Source organism: Prionailurus bengalensis, chromosome F2 (genome assembly GCF_016509475.1).
Source record: "Prionailurus bengalensis isolate Pbe53 chromosome F2, Fcat_Pben_1.1_paternal_pri, whole genome shotgun sequence".
Taxonomy (NCBI): domain Eukaryota; kingdom Metazoa; phylum Chordata; class Mammalia; order Carnivora; family Felidae; genus Prionailurus; species Prionailurus bengalensis.
The window spans coordinates 51,855,987-51,871,686 of NC_057353.1; the positions used below are offsets into that span (position 1 = coordinate 51,855,987).

At 35.5% G+C, this 15,700-nt stretch overlaps 1 protein-coding gene across 3 annotated transcripts in view; it reads left to right on the top strand.

The window, feature by feature from the left end:
• OXR1 (oxidation resistance 1) overlaps window positions 1-15,700 on the top strand; it is a 463,965-nt gene that overhangs the window by 279,182 nt on the left and 169,083 nt on the right. The window contains exon 1 of one of the 3 annotated variants that reach the window (XM_043601591.1): window positions 12,479-12,742. The exons of the other annotated variants lie outside the window; for them this stretch is intronic. Within the exon in view, the coding sequence (XP_043457526.1) occupies window positions 12,730-12,742 (13 nt within the window). The 5' untranslated portion in view covers window positions 12,479-12,729. Of the gene's footprint in view, window positions 1-12,478; window positions 12,743-15,700 lie in introns of those variants that run through there. 3 annotated transcript variants of the gene reach the window in all.

Below are 15,700 nucleotides of genomic sequence, written 5' to 3' on the forward strand. Positions count from 1 at the left end.
GGAGCCTGCTTCAGATTCTGTGTCTCCCCCTCTCTGTGCCCCTCCCCTGCTCATGTTCTGTCTCAAAAATAAATAGAAACATTAAACAAAAATTTTAAAATAGGAGAAAGGAAGCATAAACACACTCTCCAGAGAGAACAACCTAAAATATAATTTGCCAGCTAAACTATGTGTGCACAATATGTACACGCTGACAAAACAGGCTGATACTATATGGTGCTAAGGTCAACACCAGAGTATGGTGCAGCGGCCTGGAATGTGCTTTGATTTGTTCAGTATTGTTCTTCCAGCATCTAAAACATGCCAACCAAGAGTGTGCACTCAATACTCTTTTTAACCTAATTTATCCTCTGTATCTTTTGGGGCCAATAAATGGATTCTGCAGCATCATTTTCAGTGACTATATAGTATTCTACAGTGTAGATATATCCCAGCTTACTCAGTAGATCCTCTGTTGTCAGCCTTGTAAGGTTTTCTGTTTGTTCTTTTTTGTCTATAATAATATTTTAATCAATAGTTAAATAAATATATGCCTTTCTTCTTTACTACTGTTTGGATAAATTCATTAGAGTAGAATTGCCAAGTGCAAGTAATTTACTCACAATTTTAGAGAATTATTATATATATTGCCAAACTTTTCTCCAAAAGATAATGTCAATTTACAGTCTCGTCAACTGAGATTGAGCGTTTCCCTGCACTCTCACAGATAGTAGGTATTATGCTGAAAAAAATTTAGAAACCAGTTTAGAGGCACCTGGGTGGCTCAATCAGCTAAGTGTCCGACTCTTGATTTCAGCTCAGGTTATGATCTCACAGTTCATGGGTTTGAGTTCAGCATCAGGCTCTGTGCCAACACTGAGGAGCCTGCTTGGGATTCTTTCTCTCCCTCTCTCTCTGCCCCTCCCCTGCTTGCATGCACACAGTCTCTCTCTCAAAATAAATAAATTAACTTTAAAAAAAAGTTTTAAAAAGGTCATTGCATACTAAATTTTGTAAATAACCATTTCTACATTTCCTGGGATCCAAGATCCTATAACCCAGCAGGATAAAATCTTGCTAAAATAGTGTAAAAAGTTTGACAGTGTCCATTTAAGTTAATCACAAACTGTTATGAAACCCAGAAACACAGTAAAACCTTGTGAAATATTTGTAGCCTGTTCAGTGTTCTTCTTTCATGGAATCGGATGTGAAATGTCTGTGTGGGAGTTGTTTTTCCAAGGTAAATAGATTATTATTTATATCTCTAGGTGCAAATGCTTTGAAATAACCAGAACATGTTGCAGCTGAAGGTGGCCTTACATAAGTTTTCACAGCTACTGCTTTCTTGTCAGCACACTGTCATGGTGTGGCTTTCATGGTTTGATCTGAGTTTCACACCCGGCCATGATTCTTACGTTTTTATCATCCACTCTTACGTGAAACGATGCATCAGACAATATTCCATTATTGTTCCTCATGTGCTCCAACTTTGACATTCATAAACACCATCATTAATGCTGCTCCCACTATGTCAGCATCTCCAGATTGGATATTTTTTTTTTTTTTGTCCCTTGAAGATATTTCTATGTAGACCTGGAAGTCCAGAGCCTATATTTTCTGTATATTTTTATATTTTCTGTATTGCATAGGATCAGTTTGAAGTGGTCAGTTAGTGATTGCCACGAGATTTAGACATGATTTTGCTATCTATGGAGTAGCTCACAGAGGGATAGTTGCCAATATCAACAATTAGGGAAGAGGCTGGCTGATAGAGTGGTGATTTAGAGAGAGGAGGGGAACAAGAATTTAAAATGAAGAATTAAACAGATGTCGAAAGAAAAAGTATGAAACTTGAACTTCAATGCATGCTAGAAAAACATGATATAAAAGTAGACAAAGAGGCTGGCCTCCATCTGCAGGGGAAGGAGGTTATTATGGACTGGAAAGTTGCCAAAAAAAATCAAAGGAGAAATTAAAGTATGAAAACAGAAGAATGGCCAAGAATCATGCTTTAACTATAGAGGTAGATTTGAACTGTGAGACCTGGCTTAGAGAGATGGGGAAGATATCTAAAAATAGCTCTTTAATAGAGAATCATTTCAAACATATGGTGCTTCCTGAAGACAAAGATTGAGGGAAAATAGGTACTAGTTGTCAGACTGTTCAAATTAGCACATTCACGTTTTTCTCTTTTTAGGACTCAGTGATAACCTGTCTTATTTTGCAGACATTTAAATTATCCCTATGTGACCTGAAAAATACTCATTTTTTTCCAAAACAAAAATTTTAATTCTTAAAATGTGACACAAATTTAGAGAGGCAGGCAGTAGCCAATGTTTCAAACACTCATATATTAAATGGTATTTCCCTGGGCCTGTTATTATTTGGTTGGAATTTGTTACTCATCAAAAGCAGTCTAGTGTAATAGAGATTGAGCTTTGGTGATTCAGATCCTAGCAGCTGAATTAACGGCTGTGTGACCTTGGGAATCTTGTCTTCTCTGAATCTTATTTTCCTTATAGATTAGTGGAAATCCTAAAGTCTCAGTTTTAGGGTGCCTGGGTGGCTCGGTTGAGTGTCCGACTTTGGCTCAGGTCATGATCTCATGGTTTGTGAGTTTGAGCCCCTCGTCGGGCTCTGTGCTGATAGCTCAGAGCCTGGAGCCTGCTTCGGATTCTGTGTCTCCCTCTCTATCTGCCCCTCCCCCACTCACACTCTGTCTCCCTCTCCTTCAAAAATAAATAAACATTAAAAAAAAATCTAAAGTCTCAGTTTTGACAATTAAATAAAATAGTACACATTAAATGTCTGACAAAGTAAGCAGAGAATTAACATATGTTTCTTTCTCATCACCTTTCCGTGCAATGCAAGAAAAGTCTTCAGAGGTTTATGAAATTAAACGTACTGTAAAATGGTGTAATTAAATTAAAAAAACAAAACAAAACAAAACAAGGACCACCTGGAAGAGAGGCAATTGTCATTATCAGGAATGTGAGATGAAATTAGTGTTGGAGATAAGCCCTGAATTTGTCTCAATTTCTTGCTGTCTCTATCAGGATGCTTTTGGTTACAAGCAACAGAAAATAAATCTCAAATTGATTTTAATAAAATAAATTCATAGGCAAAGGTGACTGAAATCCAGAGGTAAGCTTGACAAGGTTAGGCTTGATCTGTCTACTTAAAAGATGAGAAAAGGACCCACACTCCTGCTCTCTCCATTTCTCAACTCTACTTTAGTGCTACCTATATTCTGTGGAGGCTTCCTACTTCATGGTCCCAACATGGTTACCTTGTTCACATTCAGGTTTCTTTGTGATTAGAATGTCTAGTCTGAAGTAGCCAACAATCTATTATGAATGGTCGAGAACTTGTATCTTATACATGCTATCTCACTGATACTCAGCAAAGAAGAAAAGTTTTTTCTACTCTCAAACAAAAATCCTGAGCTTTGGCCTAAATGAATCAACTTAGAGCACTTGCCCATTCTTTTCTCAATAAATGTGACCTAGGTATGGGGTCATGCCAATTCCTGAGGACTGAGCCAGAGATTCTACTTTTAATTTGGAGGCCAAGTCAGTTACCCTTGAAGCACATGGGTTGCCTTGGAGTAGGGTGATGTCAGGAAGAGTAATGCAGATATATGCTAGGTGGCTAAAAGGGCAGATATCCACCAGAGTAGTTGTGATTAAATGGGAAACACTGGGTTTTATATGTATATGTGAGATATATAATTGAAAGAAAGGAAGCTTGAAGTTCACCTTATACTTCTGGAAATTAAATTCAAGGAAGAGCTTATTGAATTAAATATTGCCAGAAAAAGGAGTGGGGGAGGAGGAGGAGAAGAGGAAGAGGAAGAAAAAAAGAAAAAGAAAGAAGAAAGTGTTTTCACAGAGACATTACATCCAGTAATGATTCTCCTAGATTAGGTCAGAAACACCAGTCAAATACTAACTTTTTGTATACGTTTTTGTTTTCTGATGTTTTGATTTAATAGGAGACATGATTTGGAGAATCTAGAATAGATTGCTAATACATCTATTAGTCTTTCAAATAAAGCCATTTTAAATGCTTGAACAGTATTCTGTTGTGGTTAATTCAAGATTTAGTTCTCTAAGAAGGGACCATAGCATATAGTATTCTAAGATGTAAAGTAAATCAAAGTTACTTTATACTTAAGACATCAGATCTGAAGTTTCTAACATTCTATTGTGAATGGCTGAGAACCTGATTCTTAATTCAGTACTGGTGTAGAAAGCCATGTGGCCTGAAAGTGCTCCCAACATCATCTCAACAAATACTTTGAATCTTCTCCAGCAACTGAGTCTGAGCCATATGGCAAATTATGAGTGATTTTTAATTTAAAAAAAAAAGGCATTCATTCTTAGAAGAACCCTAGATGGCTTCGGGGACATCTGGTTTCAAGTAGCATGGCACTCTGCACTCTCAAATAGCTATATTAATTGCCCTATAGAATGCGTTAAGATTAGCTATTTAAATGTTGGGGAATGGCTAATAAATATAGTAATTTTAGTTTGGGTGTAATTAATGGTGAACTAATCTTCTAAAAGTAGCCAACCAAATCCAGCTGCTTCTGTCAGATAGAACAGCAATAGTTAGGGTACTAATTTGGCTGTTATAATAAAGGCCAAAAGATTTTCTTTTTGCCCCACACAGCAGTCTGAGGTAGGCAGTCCTGGGCAAATTTTTCGCTGTCAGTGGTAGAAACTTACTCTAGTTCCTCTGGCATCCTTAATATTCATTTCCCATCCCAAAGTCCAAAAAAAAAAAAAAAAGGCTTCTCTAGTGTCCACTCTAACATCTGCATCCTAACCCGTGAAAAGAAGGGAAAAGAAAAGATGGGCACAGAACTTTCTTTGTAGGAACATGCTTCAAAAGTTGTCGTGTTGCTTCTGTTCATTTCTCATTGGCTAGAAACTACTTGCTGGACAACTTAGTGCCCAATTAAACCCTCTATCCTTGAAAAAGATGAATACATATAATAGGGAGAGAACTAGCAGGCTCTGGGACACAGCCTCTGAAGAGGCTGCATAACTTCCTATCCACCAAAGCTAAGTTGCATCCGCCCAGTTCTCTCAACAAGTGGACCAGGTTGTCCAAATAGCAACTGTCATGAACAGAATATGAGATTTGTGTGCATGAAAATAATGTTTCTACTTCAGATACCATGGGTTATAGAATCCAGCATTTAAAAATCATTATAATATGCACTATTTATTTCTGATATCTAAAAATGCACACTTTTGAAAGTTTGGAAAATACAAAAAAATAGAAGCTAACAATCAACCATTGACTAGCCACAGATAACCATTGTTAAGAGTTTGGTGCGTTTCCTTTATGGCTTTTCTCCACGAGAATTTTCTTTTTAGTTACATAATTAGACACAGTTTTACATTTTTTTAACCTAATACTGTACAATTTTCTCACATCATTAAAATGAGACACTAAATATCATTTTTATGTTTGCATTAGTTTAACCTGGAGAAGTACCAGAATTTATTCTGTTGCTAGCACTAGATGCTTAGAGTTTCCAGTCTTTGTTGTATTAATAATGCTACTATGAACATCTTTCTGCATAAATTTTTGTCTGCATTTTGAATTATTAGAATAGAATCTTAAAAATGAAATGGAATCAGAAGGTGAGAAAATTTTAAATGCTCTAGATCTAGATTGCTAAGCCACTTTCCACAAAGGATATTGAAAATGTCTACAACTTGTTCTTCTAGTCTCGTTCGTATCACCCTCACTAGCATTTTTATAATTAAATAAATGAAATTTGCCTTATTTGATAAAGCACATTCACAGACCCTCTATGAACTGGTGAACCTGAGTATGGTTTCATGTGTACCCAGCAATATTTTCATGTCTACATTAAATTCTATTATTTTGGTCATTTATTCATCCCTTGTTTTAATGCAAATTTAAACTCTCATGTGACTGAGTCACTAAAGCTGCTTCAAAATGAATTACAGTATCTCACTTAATGACACCTGCTTTGAATGGCATACATTTAATTTAATGATACCAACCAACTTGATTCAGCCCAAGAATCTTGAACAATATATATTTTTGAAAAAGAGCAGGTATTGAATTACTAAAGTAAATGACATCTCATTTATTTATGTGCCAAAGCTCATGCAGTTTTGTCAGAGGAGAGATTTCAAACTCTCATTTCAAAGCACATTAACTCTGAATTTAGAGAAAATCCTAACACGTTTGATCGTATGATTTCCAAGTCCTTGGCAGATTAAAAACATCTAATTTGAAAAGAGCAGCAAACATATTAAGAACAAATAATGGTAGCTGAGAGATTGACAAAGAGGAGATACAGATTTTGTATCTTTTATAACACCCCCACACACACACCACCACCGATGACAACAACAACTTGAAATTCTGTTTTTTAACATTGTGACATTTTTATAACATTCCATTTAATGAAATTATGGCTCGTCTATTCAAAGAAGAGTAAAAAGTTCATAAATATTATTTTTACAAGAAGCTTTAATATCACAGGAAAACATTTATAATAAAAAAAACTGAATATAACTTTGCACATAGAATTAGATCACAAATAGGATTTTAAAAATTAGAAGAGATATCTTGAAAGTAAAAGCGTTAAAACATTAACTATGATTTTCTTGGTCTGGTAAGATTATTTTTTCTGTGTCTTTTAAAATTTCTAAAATGTAAATATTGCTCTAGTAAAGATAATTAAATTTTTTTTTTATTTTTAAATAATATTCAGTGGTCTAGTTACAAGGATAATTGGGGGTCTGTTAGATATGTCTCTTGGATGCTGTTTAAATTGTTTGTTCTGTAAAGTAATGGTCATAATAGTCCATCACACATTATGACATTAGCAAGGAAATTCTTAAATTAGGCAAGTATATATTTAGACAGACTGTTCATGCTATTTAAATAATATTGGAGATATTTTATAAATTAAAATTGTATTTCAGGTCAGTAGAACTGTAATAATTTAAAACAAAAAAGTATTTAAAAATTTTTTATATATGCTCATCTTACATACAGTAATGAAATGTTTCTGTAAATTTTCTGTGGCATTTCTTCCATGTAAATTTGTTTCTTTGTATTTTGGGGAAATAACGTTATACTTAGAAGAATTCATAGTATTTTCCAGATAATTAATAAATGTATGAAATATTTTTGTAATTTTAGCTTGAAATAAGTATCTGCGGATTTTCTAAACTGATCACATAGACAAATTACATGATTTCATTTATTAAATGATTAAGTACACTGAATATATTTCTACACTTGCCTGTTTTTAAGTTATTGTCTCTCAGGTCCAAACCCACTGTTCAGGATTCAGCTTCGCGAGGCTGGGCTGGGCCTCAGAACAGTTTCTGCTTTGCCAGCTGCTACCTTTTAGGCTCTGCCCGTAAGGGGCGCCAGAGGGAGAGTGCAGGGAGGGAAGGCAGAAGGAACACCTGTGTGCTTGCCATTCTGTAAATATTTATCAGCTACCCTTCTTTACTTGGGCAACCAGTGTTCATTCCAGTAGCAACCCTTCTCTAAGTTCCTATGTTTAATAATTCCAGCCACTTCCTTTTGTTCCCCAGCCCTGGAATTAGCAGCTGCTTCCTACAACTGCCATTGGTGATAACTTGGTGTTATCAACCTCATACCTAAGCTATTTTTTATATTCTATTCTGTCTCCTGGCTATATTGACTGATAAAGCAATATGGATGTACAACATAACTTCCTAAAACAGAAATACATGGATTGATAAAATAATTTTCCTACTAGTTAATGTTATAAGTTAACATGGACACATATGTGATAACTGGTAGAAGCTATCTGAACTTTGCAAAAAGAAAGAGTTCATATATAAGATATATATAGTTCTATATGGTTCAGGGATATAAATCATAGTTCTTCTCATGATCCAGCATAGCTTCTTTTTTAATTTTTTTATTAAATTTTTTAATGTTTATTTCTGAAAAAAATATTTTTATATTTATTTCTGAAAGAGAGAGAGAGAGAGGGAGGAAGGGAGAATGAGTGGGGGAGGGGCAGAGAGAGAGGGAGACACAGAATCCAAAACAGACTCAAGGCTCTGAGCTGTCAGCACAGAGCCTGACGTGGAGCCTGAACCCACAAACCACAAGGTCATGACATGAGCTGAAGTTGGGTGCTTTACCAACTGAGCTACCCAGGCACCCCCCAGCATAGCTTCTTTATCAACTTTTTAAGGAATTTAACATTGACTATATATACTCTATGTGTATGGGTGTATGTATGTGTATCTCTATATGTGTAGTTTATATGTATATATGTGTGTATTTACATACATATATATAATTGTAAAAATGTGACAGGAAGACAGGAAGGAAATAACTTACAAAGTTAATGTGGTTGTAAAATAGATCAATCATTAATTTTTAAAATGGATTCATTTCCTTGTCCCACTTGCATCTGAATTCTGGACTCTGAGTACTAAATTCGTTGGTTAGCAAAATACTTAGCACATCTGGTTACACATTCATCAGCTCCGTGGTGTTTGCATTGTTCTTTTGTTTTTTTAAGTTTTATTTGTTTATTTTGAGAGAGAGAGAGAGCACATAGGGGATGGGGAGTGGGAAGAGGCAGAGAGCTACGCAGAGAGAGAATCCCAAGCAGGCTCTGCACAGCGCTGAGCCGGAGGCAGGGCTCCATCCCACGAACCCGAACCTGTGAGATCATGACCTGAGTCAAAATCAAGAGTGGGATGCCTAACCAGCTGAGCCACCCAGGAGCCCCTCACATTGTTCTTATCAACAAGGTTGTTCCCTCTTCCCATTTACTCTCTGTCCTGTTCCTACTAGCATCTGAACTCAACCACTACATTTGACCTCAATTAAAACCTAATCTTCTCAACCTTCTTTGTGCATAGGGAGAAAATATGCCAGGTGCCAATCAATACATGCCACGTTCTGTGTTGCTGACTTGGACTGACCTCTCCTAGCTCCTGAAATTTTTGGCCACCTTTGCCTATCTTTAGCCATAACTACTTTTATTCCCGATATTTTGAGCTTACTCTGGGTTCCTGACTTGTCCCAGACTGCATTTCTGGCTTACTGCTTCCCTTTGCTGCAATTGCCTCTTTATGGCTGGGTTAGTTATATAGTAACCATGTAAAACTCATCCCTTTCTGTCTTAGATCCTGTAATTGCTGTTCCTTGACCCTGGAAATTTCTCAAAATTCTGGTTCTCCTGTGTCCTTTCATCTTCCCTGAGGCCAGTGTTAGCCTTACTTAGCCTTACTGCTTCCCAAGCTGGCCAGCCTCTACTTCAAAAAAAAAAAAAAAAGAAAAAAAAAAAGAAAGAGTCAAAAAGCCTAGGCCAAAGTGGGAGAAGTAATAGGTAACTATTTTTGTATTTCTGGTTCTCTCCAAGTATTCAGGGAAGGATGTTGTAAAGCCTTATGGCTGAGTTTGTTGGCTTTGGAGTCAGAATGAACTGAACTCAAATCTTGGTTCAACCATTTACTAGTTGTGTGACCTTAGGCAGGTTTCTGCCTCTCTACTTCAGTTTTCTTAAGTATAATATGAATACAACATATCTGCCTGAAAAATATTATAAAGATTAAGTTGAATAATCCATATAAATTGCTTAGAATTGTTCAGCACAGAAAAATGACTCAAATGTTAGCAATTGTTTGTTACCCTTCGGTAATGATACTTGATGACTTTGTTGAGTCTAAAATTGAATATCATGTCTAAGTGACTGTTTTCCTGATTCACTAACATTATGGAAGCATTATTAAATAGACATCGCTTACGTACACAACTCTCAAACCCTCCATCTGTATGTGGCACCTATTTCCATAAATGAAAAAGGAAGAAAAATCACTACTGATAAAATCCTTTAGAATGTAATTTCAGCCTGTCTTTGAAAGGCCCAAAGATCGTAGGTATCTGGAGGAAGCAGTTACCAGAATAGAAATCTTAGAACAGCGTGTTCAAAGCCAGGCTGCTGGGTTAAGCAATTAACAGTGTAGCTGGGTTCATACTTGAGCTCCACGTATGAGACAAAGGATATTATTTTCACCTATGAAAGTGAACCTGCATGTAATTGGCTAACACTTTTTTTGCCCTAGACAATGACTCCACAATGAATAGTTACTAATGATATACATCCTATAGCAATAATTCTTAATCTAATCATACATTTTAATTATCAAATAACTCTAAAGAATTTATTAGGGTTTGCAAAGTTTCTTTGTAAGCATGATTACAATTGATCACATTTAACTTACTTTCAAGATTCCAACAGAACTTGATATAATTATCTATATGAGGGACCAGTCCAAAGAAGTAGAATTCATATAATGTGTCCAGTGTAACACAGCTAGCAATCAATAAATTGTTTACCCCAAATTTGTTCCTCCAAATTGAATGTTCTTTCCATTACTGCAAGGTGATGCCAATACTCTCTTGCTACTTCATAAAATGTCATAGAGTTTGGTGGTAACAATGGTAAAGATGAATATCATTAATATTTGAATATTTAATACCTTAATAATTGAAGAAACAAGTAATCTACAAATCAAAGTAATTATGTAACCTGATTTTAGAGACTCACTAAAACAGTTTGATTTATTTTCCCACTCAGAATATTGAATATTGAGAAGAAAATCCCTAGCTTCAAACATCTCTTCCAAAAACAAAACAAACAAAACAAAACAAAACAAAACAAAAAACATGATAGCCAAGATATCAGTGTTTATTATGTGCCAGGCACTATAGTGAGTATACACATGTTTCACCTGATGTACTGCTCATTGGAAACCCACAAAGTAATTACAAACTTCTCACTAAATGGATGAGAGGGGGAACAAAACCTTAAAGTTTAGAGAGGTTAAGTAATTTGTCCAAAATCACACTGTTTCTAATAAGGGGAGTCAGGATTCACACTCAGACTAAGTTCTGAGCCATTATTCTTTTTTTTTTTTTAATTTATTTTTGAGAGAGAGAGAGAGAGAGAGAAAGGGCGTGTGCTCACAAGCAGGAGAGGGAGACACAGAAGGTGAAGCAGGCTCCGGGCTCTAAGCTGTCAGTACAGAGCCCAGCACGGGGCCAGAACCCACAAACTGTGAGATGGTGACTTGAATGAACTGAAGTCAGACGCCTAACCAACTGAGGCACCCAGGCACCCCATGAACCCATATTCTTAATCACAGTGCTGTATGTTCTTGATTTTATATAGGTTAGCCTTAATAAGCTGTTGACTTTTCCAGTTCAGTGAGGTTTAGGAAAGCAATGATTCGTTAAAACTCCAAAAAGTTTCACTAGTCCTGTGGCCACAGCCCAAATGCTGTTGTCATCCCACACGGCTCACAGTGGAAGCATGTGCATTCTGATGGACCACACACTTCCAGCAAGCCGCATAAAATCACTATTCATGATTCAACTTATACTGATGACCAGCATTTTATTCTTCAGTATGATTGACTGGCAGCTATGACTCTAAATACACAGAATGACATGCAGAGAATAATTTAAATAAGAATCCTTTCAAACATTGTACCTTTCTATTGTCTTAACCATTTTTAAGTGTGCAGTTCAGTAGTGTTAAGAATATTTGCACTGTTGTAAAAGAGAGATGCAGAACTTTTTCATCTTGTATATCAAAAACTTTATAAACCTGATTTTTTCCCCATTTTCCCTTGTCCCCTTAATGCTAACCCTTGGTAACTACCATTCTACTTCCTGTTTCTTTGAATCTGACTACTTTAGATGGCTTATATAACTGGAATCATGCAGTATTTGTCTTTTTTTGACTGGCTTCTTTTACTTATTAGTGAAAAAAACAAAACAAAACACTTTATGTTCATTAGTATAAAGTTCTCAAGGTTCATCCATCTTGGAACGTCTGACAAGATAGATCTCCTTCCTTTTTAAGGCTGAATATTATTGCATTGCACACACATGCTACATTTTATTTATCTATTTATCGATTAGTAGACATTCAGGTTGCTTACAACTCTTGGCTATGATGAATAGTGCTGCCGTGAACATGGGGGTGCAAATATCTCTTTGGGACCTTGTTTTCAATTCTTGTGTATATAGATACAGAAGTAGTCTGTTGGATCTTTCGTAGTTCTATTTTTAATTTGTTGAGAACCCTCCAAATTGTTTTCCATAACGATTTCACCATTTCACAGTCCTGCATTTAGTGCACTAGGGTTCTAATTTCTCCACATCTTTGTCAACACTGGTTATTGTCTGTAAAACATTATATCCTTTTCAACTTTTTGATGAAGCAATATAGCTTTGATTTCAGAAAATGTAATATCACTGAAGCTAATACTTTGCAAGGAACAATATGGGGCCAGCATATTTAAATGTTTTCCAGCCTTCTAAATGTGTTTAATTTCAGAAGCTAAATATTTCCCAGAACATTCCTTGCGTAAATGAATAACTTGCTCTTTTGAACCTAAAACACATATTTGTTTCTTCATTCTTTGGGCTACCACTGTCTTGCCCAGCTCTAAAATCTTCTCAAAATTAGTCAGAAGGAGACAAGTGGGAAGGTGTAGACTTCTCACTTTGACAGTTTGCTAAAGATGGATAAAAAATGGTGCTATTCAAAGACACTTTGTACTTGGATATTTAGAATTTAGGATGGAAATAAACCCAGTGAAATAGCAAGAATGTTTGAAAGAGAAGTCGCCAACCCACTGCTACAGAAGGCTGAATTCCAAGGAAATATGCCCCATATGTATGAAGCTGAGAAGTAAGTTTCTAAAATCATGCCTTTCTATTATCCTATTTCTCATTTACTTGAAATGTCAATCATTAGTTGGGGAAAGCATAGTCCTGCTAGCAAAACATGGAAATTAACTAAATGATAGAATCGTATGCAAATAACAGTGGATTTGGAGATCTGTATAGTGGCCCTATTATTGAGTAAGTACCAAAAATTGCCAACCTTTGACTTTAAGAAAAAAGCACTCCTTATATTAGCTAACTATAATAATGTGATACTTTGGTAGGAGTTTTGAAAAAACTCTTAAAACATTTATATTATTTCTATTAATATTGTTTGATTTTTCTTCCTTACATTTCATATTTCCCTGTAGAAATTTCTAGAAGCAAATGTCCTTTTCTCTCTAAACAGTAGAACAGATGAACAAAATGAAATTGTAATGCATTTTATCTCACATGTATTTACAATAAGGTAACAATATTTAGATTCTCAAAAGAATTGTTAATATGGAAAAAAATCGGAAAAAGTAACCTTTTATAGCCAGTGACTGATAAATTTTCTAATGCTATCAGATGATTTATAAAAATAGTTGATAAAAAAACATAGCAAGTCAGGTGGGGTTTTTTTGTTTTGTTTTGTTTTGTTGTTGTTTTAATGTAAAGAAAAATATTGGCCAAAACTCATGGTAGCTCACTTGGAAAGAAATAAAAATAACAAAAGCCTACTAGGTTAGGTAAGACAAGATTATGTGGAGGTATAAAAGTGAATTATGAGCTAAAAACAAGGCACTTGTTCTGTGAGACAGCTAAAAGTAGCAAACCTGAGGACAGTGTGATTTCCTTTTCCATATTTATTCTGTGTTATGGATATCTAGCATGATGAACAAAGCAGAAATGTCCCTGCCATTGTAGAACTTACTATAATTTCTTCTTGGTGGTAAGTATTCAACAATGGAGAATACTTTTATTTTGAAATAAAAATAGAGAGGCTTTTACAACATTTCAACTTTGCCTTTGCTAATCTTAAAAAGCCAAATTCCTTATTGAGTTTATGCGTAAAGCTGAATAATAACAAAGTTGGGAGGGGGGAACACCACATTTTATAAAGTAGAAAAAGAAAATTCATGAAGCCACAAACAGTGTTGTATTTCCTGGTTTTAGGAAAATAACTATTAAAACTTATTGCTTGACTAGCAGGCTTATTTTGTGAAGGAATCGTTAATGTATACTACAGTGAGATTTTCGAGAAGCCTATAGAATTGGTCACAAAGTGCCATGAAACAAATAGGAGATTTGGTAGAAAATTGGGATAGAAAAGAGAAAAATGAAGACTTTTGACTTTTCCAGGGGCCTTTTTAGTAATAGTTGGAAAATAACAAGTAATTGCAACCATAATTATAATAGTATTTTATTTCTTTCTAGTCTAGCAAAGTCTTTAGCCAATGAAATAAGAAGGGAGCACCATTTTCTGATGGACTCTAATAACATAGCCAACAAGCTATTTGACTTACTTTGTTACAATACTCATTTCAGATAGTAGATGAATTTCTATGGACTTCTAAGAATTATGCCAGAGGATGTTTAACTACATATAATTACTCTATACTGCTAGCCCTTAAGGTGTCTTCTGGAATACCCCTTCTCTCACTAGGTGTTCTACTTGCATGAGTCCTTTTCTAACAACTCCACAGAATTAGCTACTGTGGCATCTTGGTAGTAACCTACCATGAAATCTGGTTTCCAGAAAATAGACTACTTTGCTCTGCCATTGGTGGAAGTGAAGTTCAATGCCTACACAGACTCCTTCTGTTTCTCTGGCCAGCCAAATGTAGGTAGGTTCTCTAACTATTCGTTTTGATGACTCTCACTTGACTTGATATGGGGAGGAAGATTTCCTTGTCCTCTTCCCCAAACATGTGGGTTTGGGGGTAGAAACACAATATGTTGGCTAGTTTCTTCAAATAAATTCTTTTTTGGCATCTTCCATATCAACTGTTTCATACCTCGTAGGTATGTGGTGGGCCAATGGTGGCCAAACCGTGTTTATAGTCTCTTAGCATCACTTTTAGGATATGGAGATATTTGGTACCTACTTCACTTTCAGCCTTGGTCCTCAGCCAAAACTGAATCAAACTTCTACTTCCATAACTTCTGTACTTCTATGACAGATGTAGTTATGCTATTTTTAAACTTATTCCCATCAATTAGGAGTTAAAACAAAAAAAATTTGCTGAGGTATGATTGATATACAAAAAGCAGTGTATATGCTTACAGCTTGATTAGTTTGGAGATAAGTATGTATCTGTGAGGCCATCTATCCCATAAATATCCATCATCTCCAAAAGTTTTCTCCCACTCTTCTTACTTATTTTTATGATAAGAACACTTAACATAAGATACACCCTCTTAGAATTTATTTTAGTATACAATACATTAATGTTAACTATATGCATTATGTCGCCCAGTAGATCTTTAGAACTTACTCATCTTGCATAACTGAAACTTTGTACTCTCTGACTAATAATTCCCCCAAGCCCCTGGTAACCACCATTTCACTCTGCTTCTATGAGTTTGGCTATTTTAGATTTCTCATATAAGTGGTATCACATAGTGGTGATTCTTCTTTATCTGGCTTCTTTCACTTAGCATTATGTCCTCCAGATTCATCAATTAGGTTTTTAGTTGGGAGGAGGGATTATTTGTTGGTCTTTTGTGAAAAAGACTATTTAAAGTTATTTGGGTTAAAATATGTAACTTCTATAAACTGAATATTAATTAGAAAGCACAGTTTTTCCTTTACGTTTAAGCACAATTCATAGGTCTAGGTATTTTTGTATAAAAATATAGTTATTTGAGAGGCACCTGGGTGGCTCAGTCAGGTAAGCATCTCACTCTAGATTTCAGCACTGGTCATAATCTCATGGTTGTGAGATCGAGCCCCATGTTTCGCTCCACACTGAGCCTGCTTAAGATTTTCTCTCTCTCT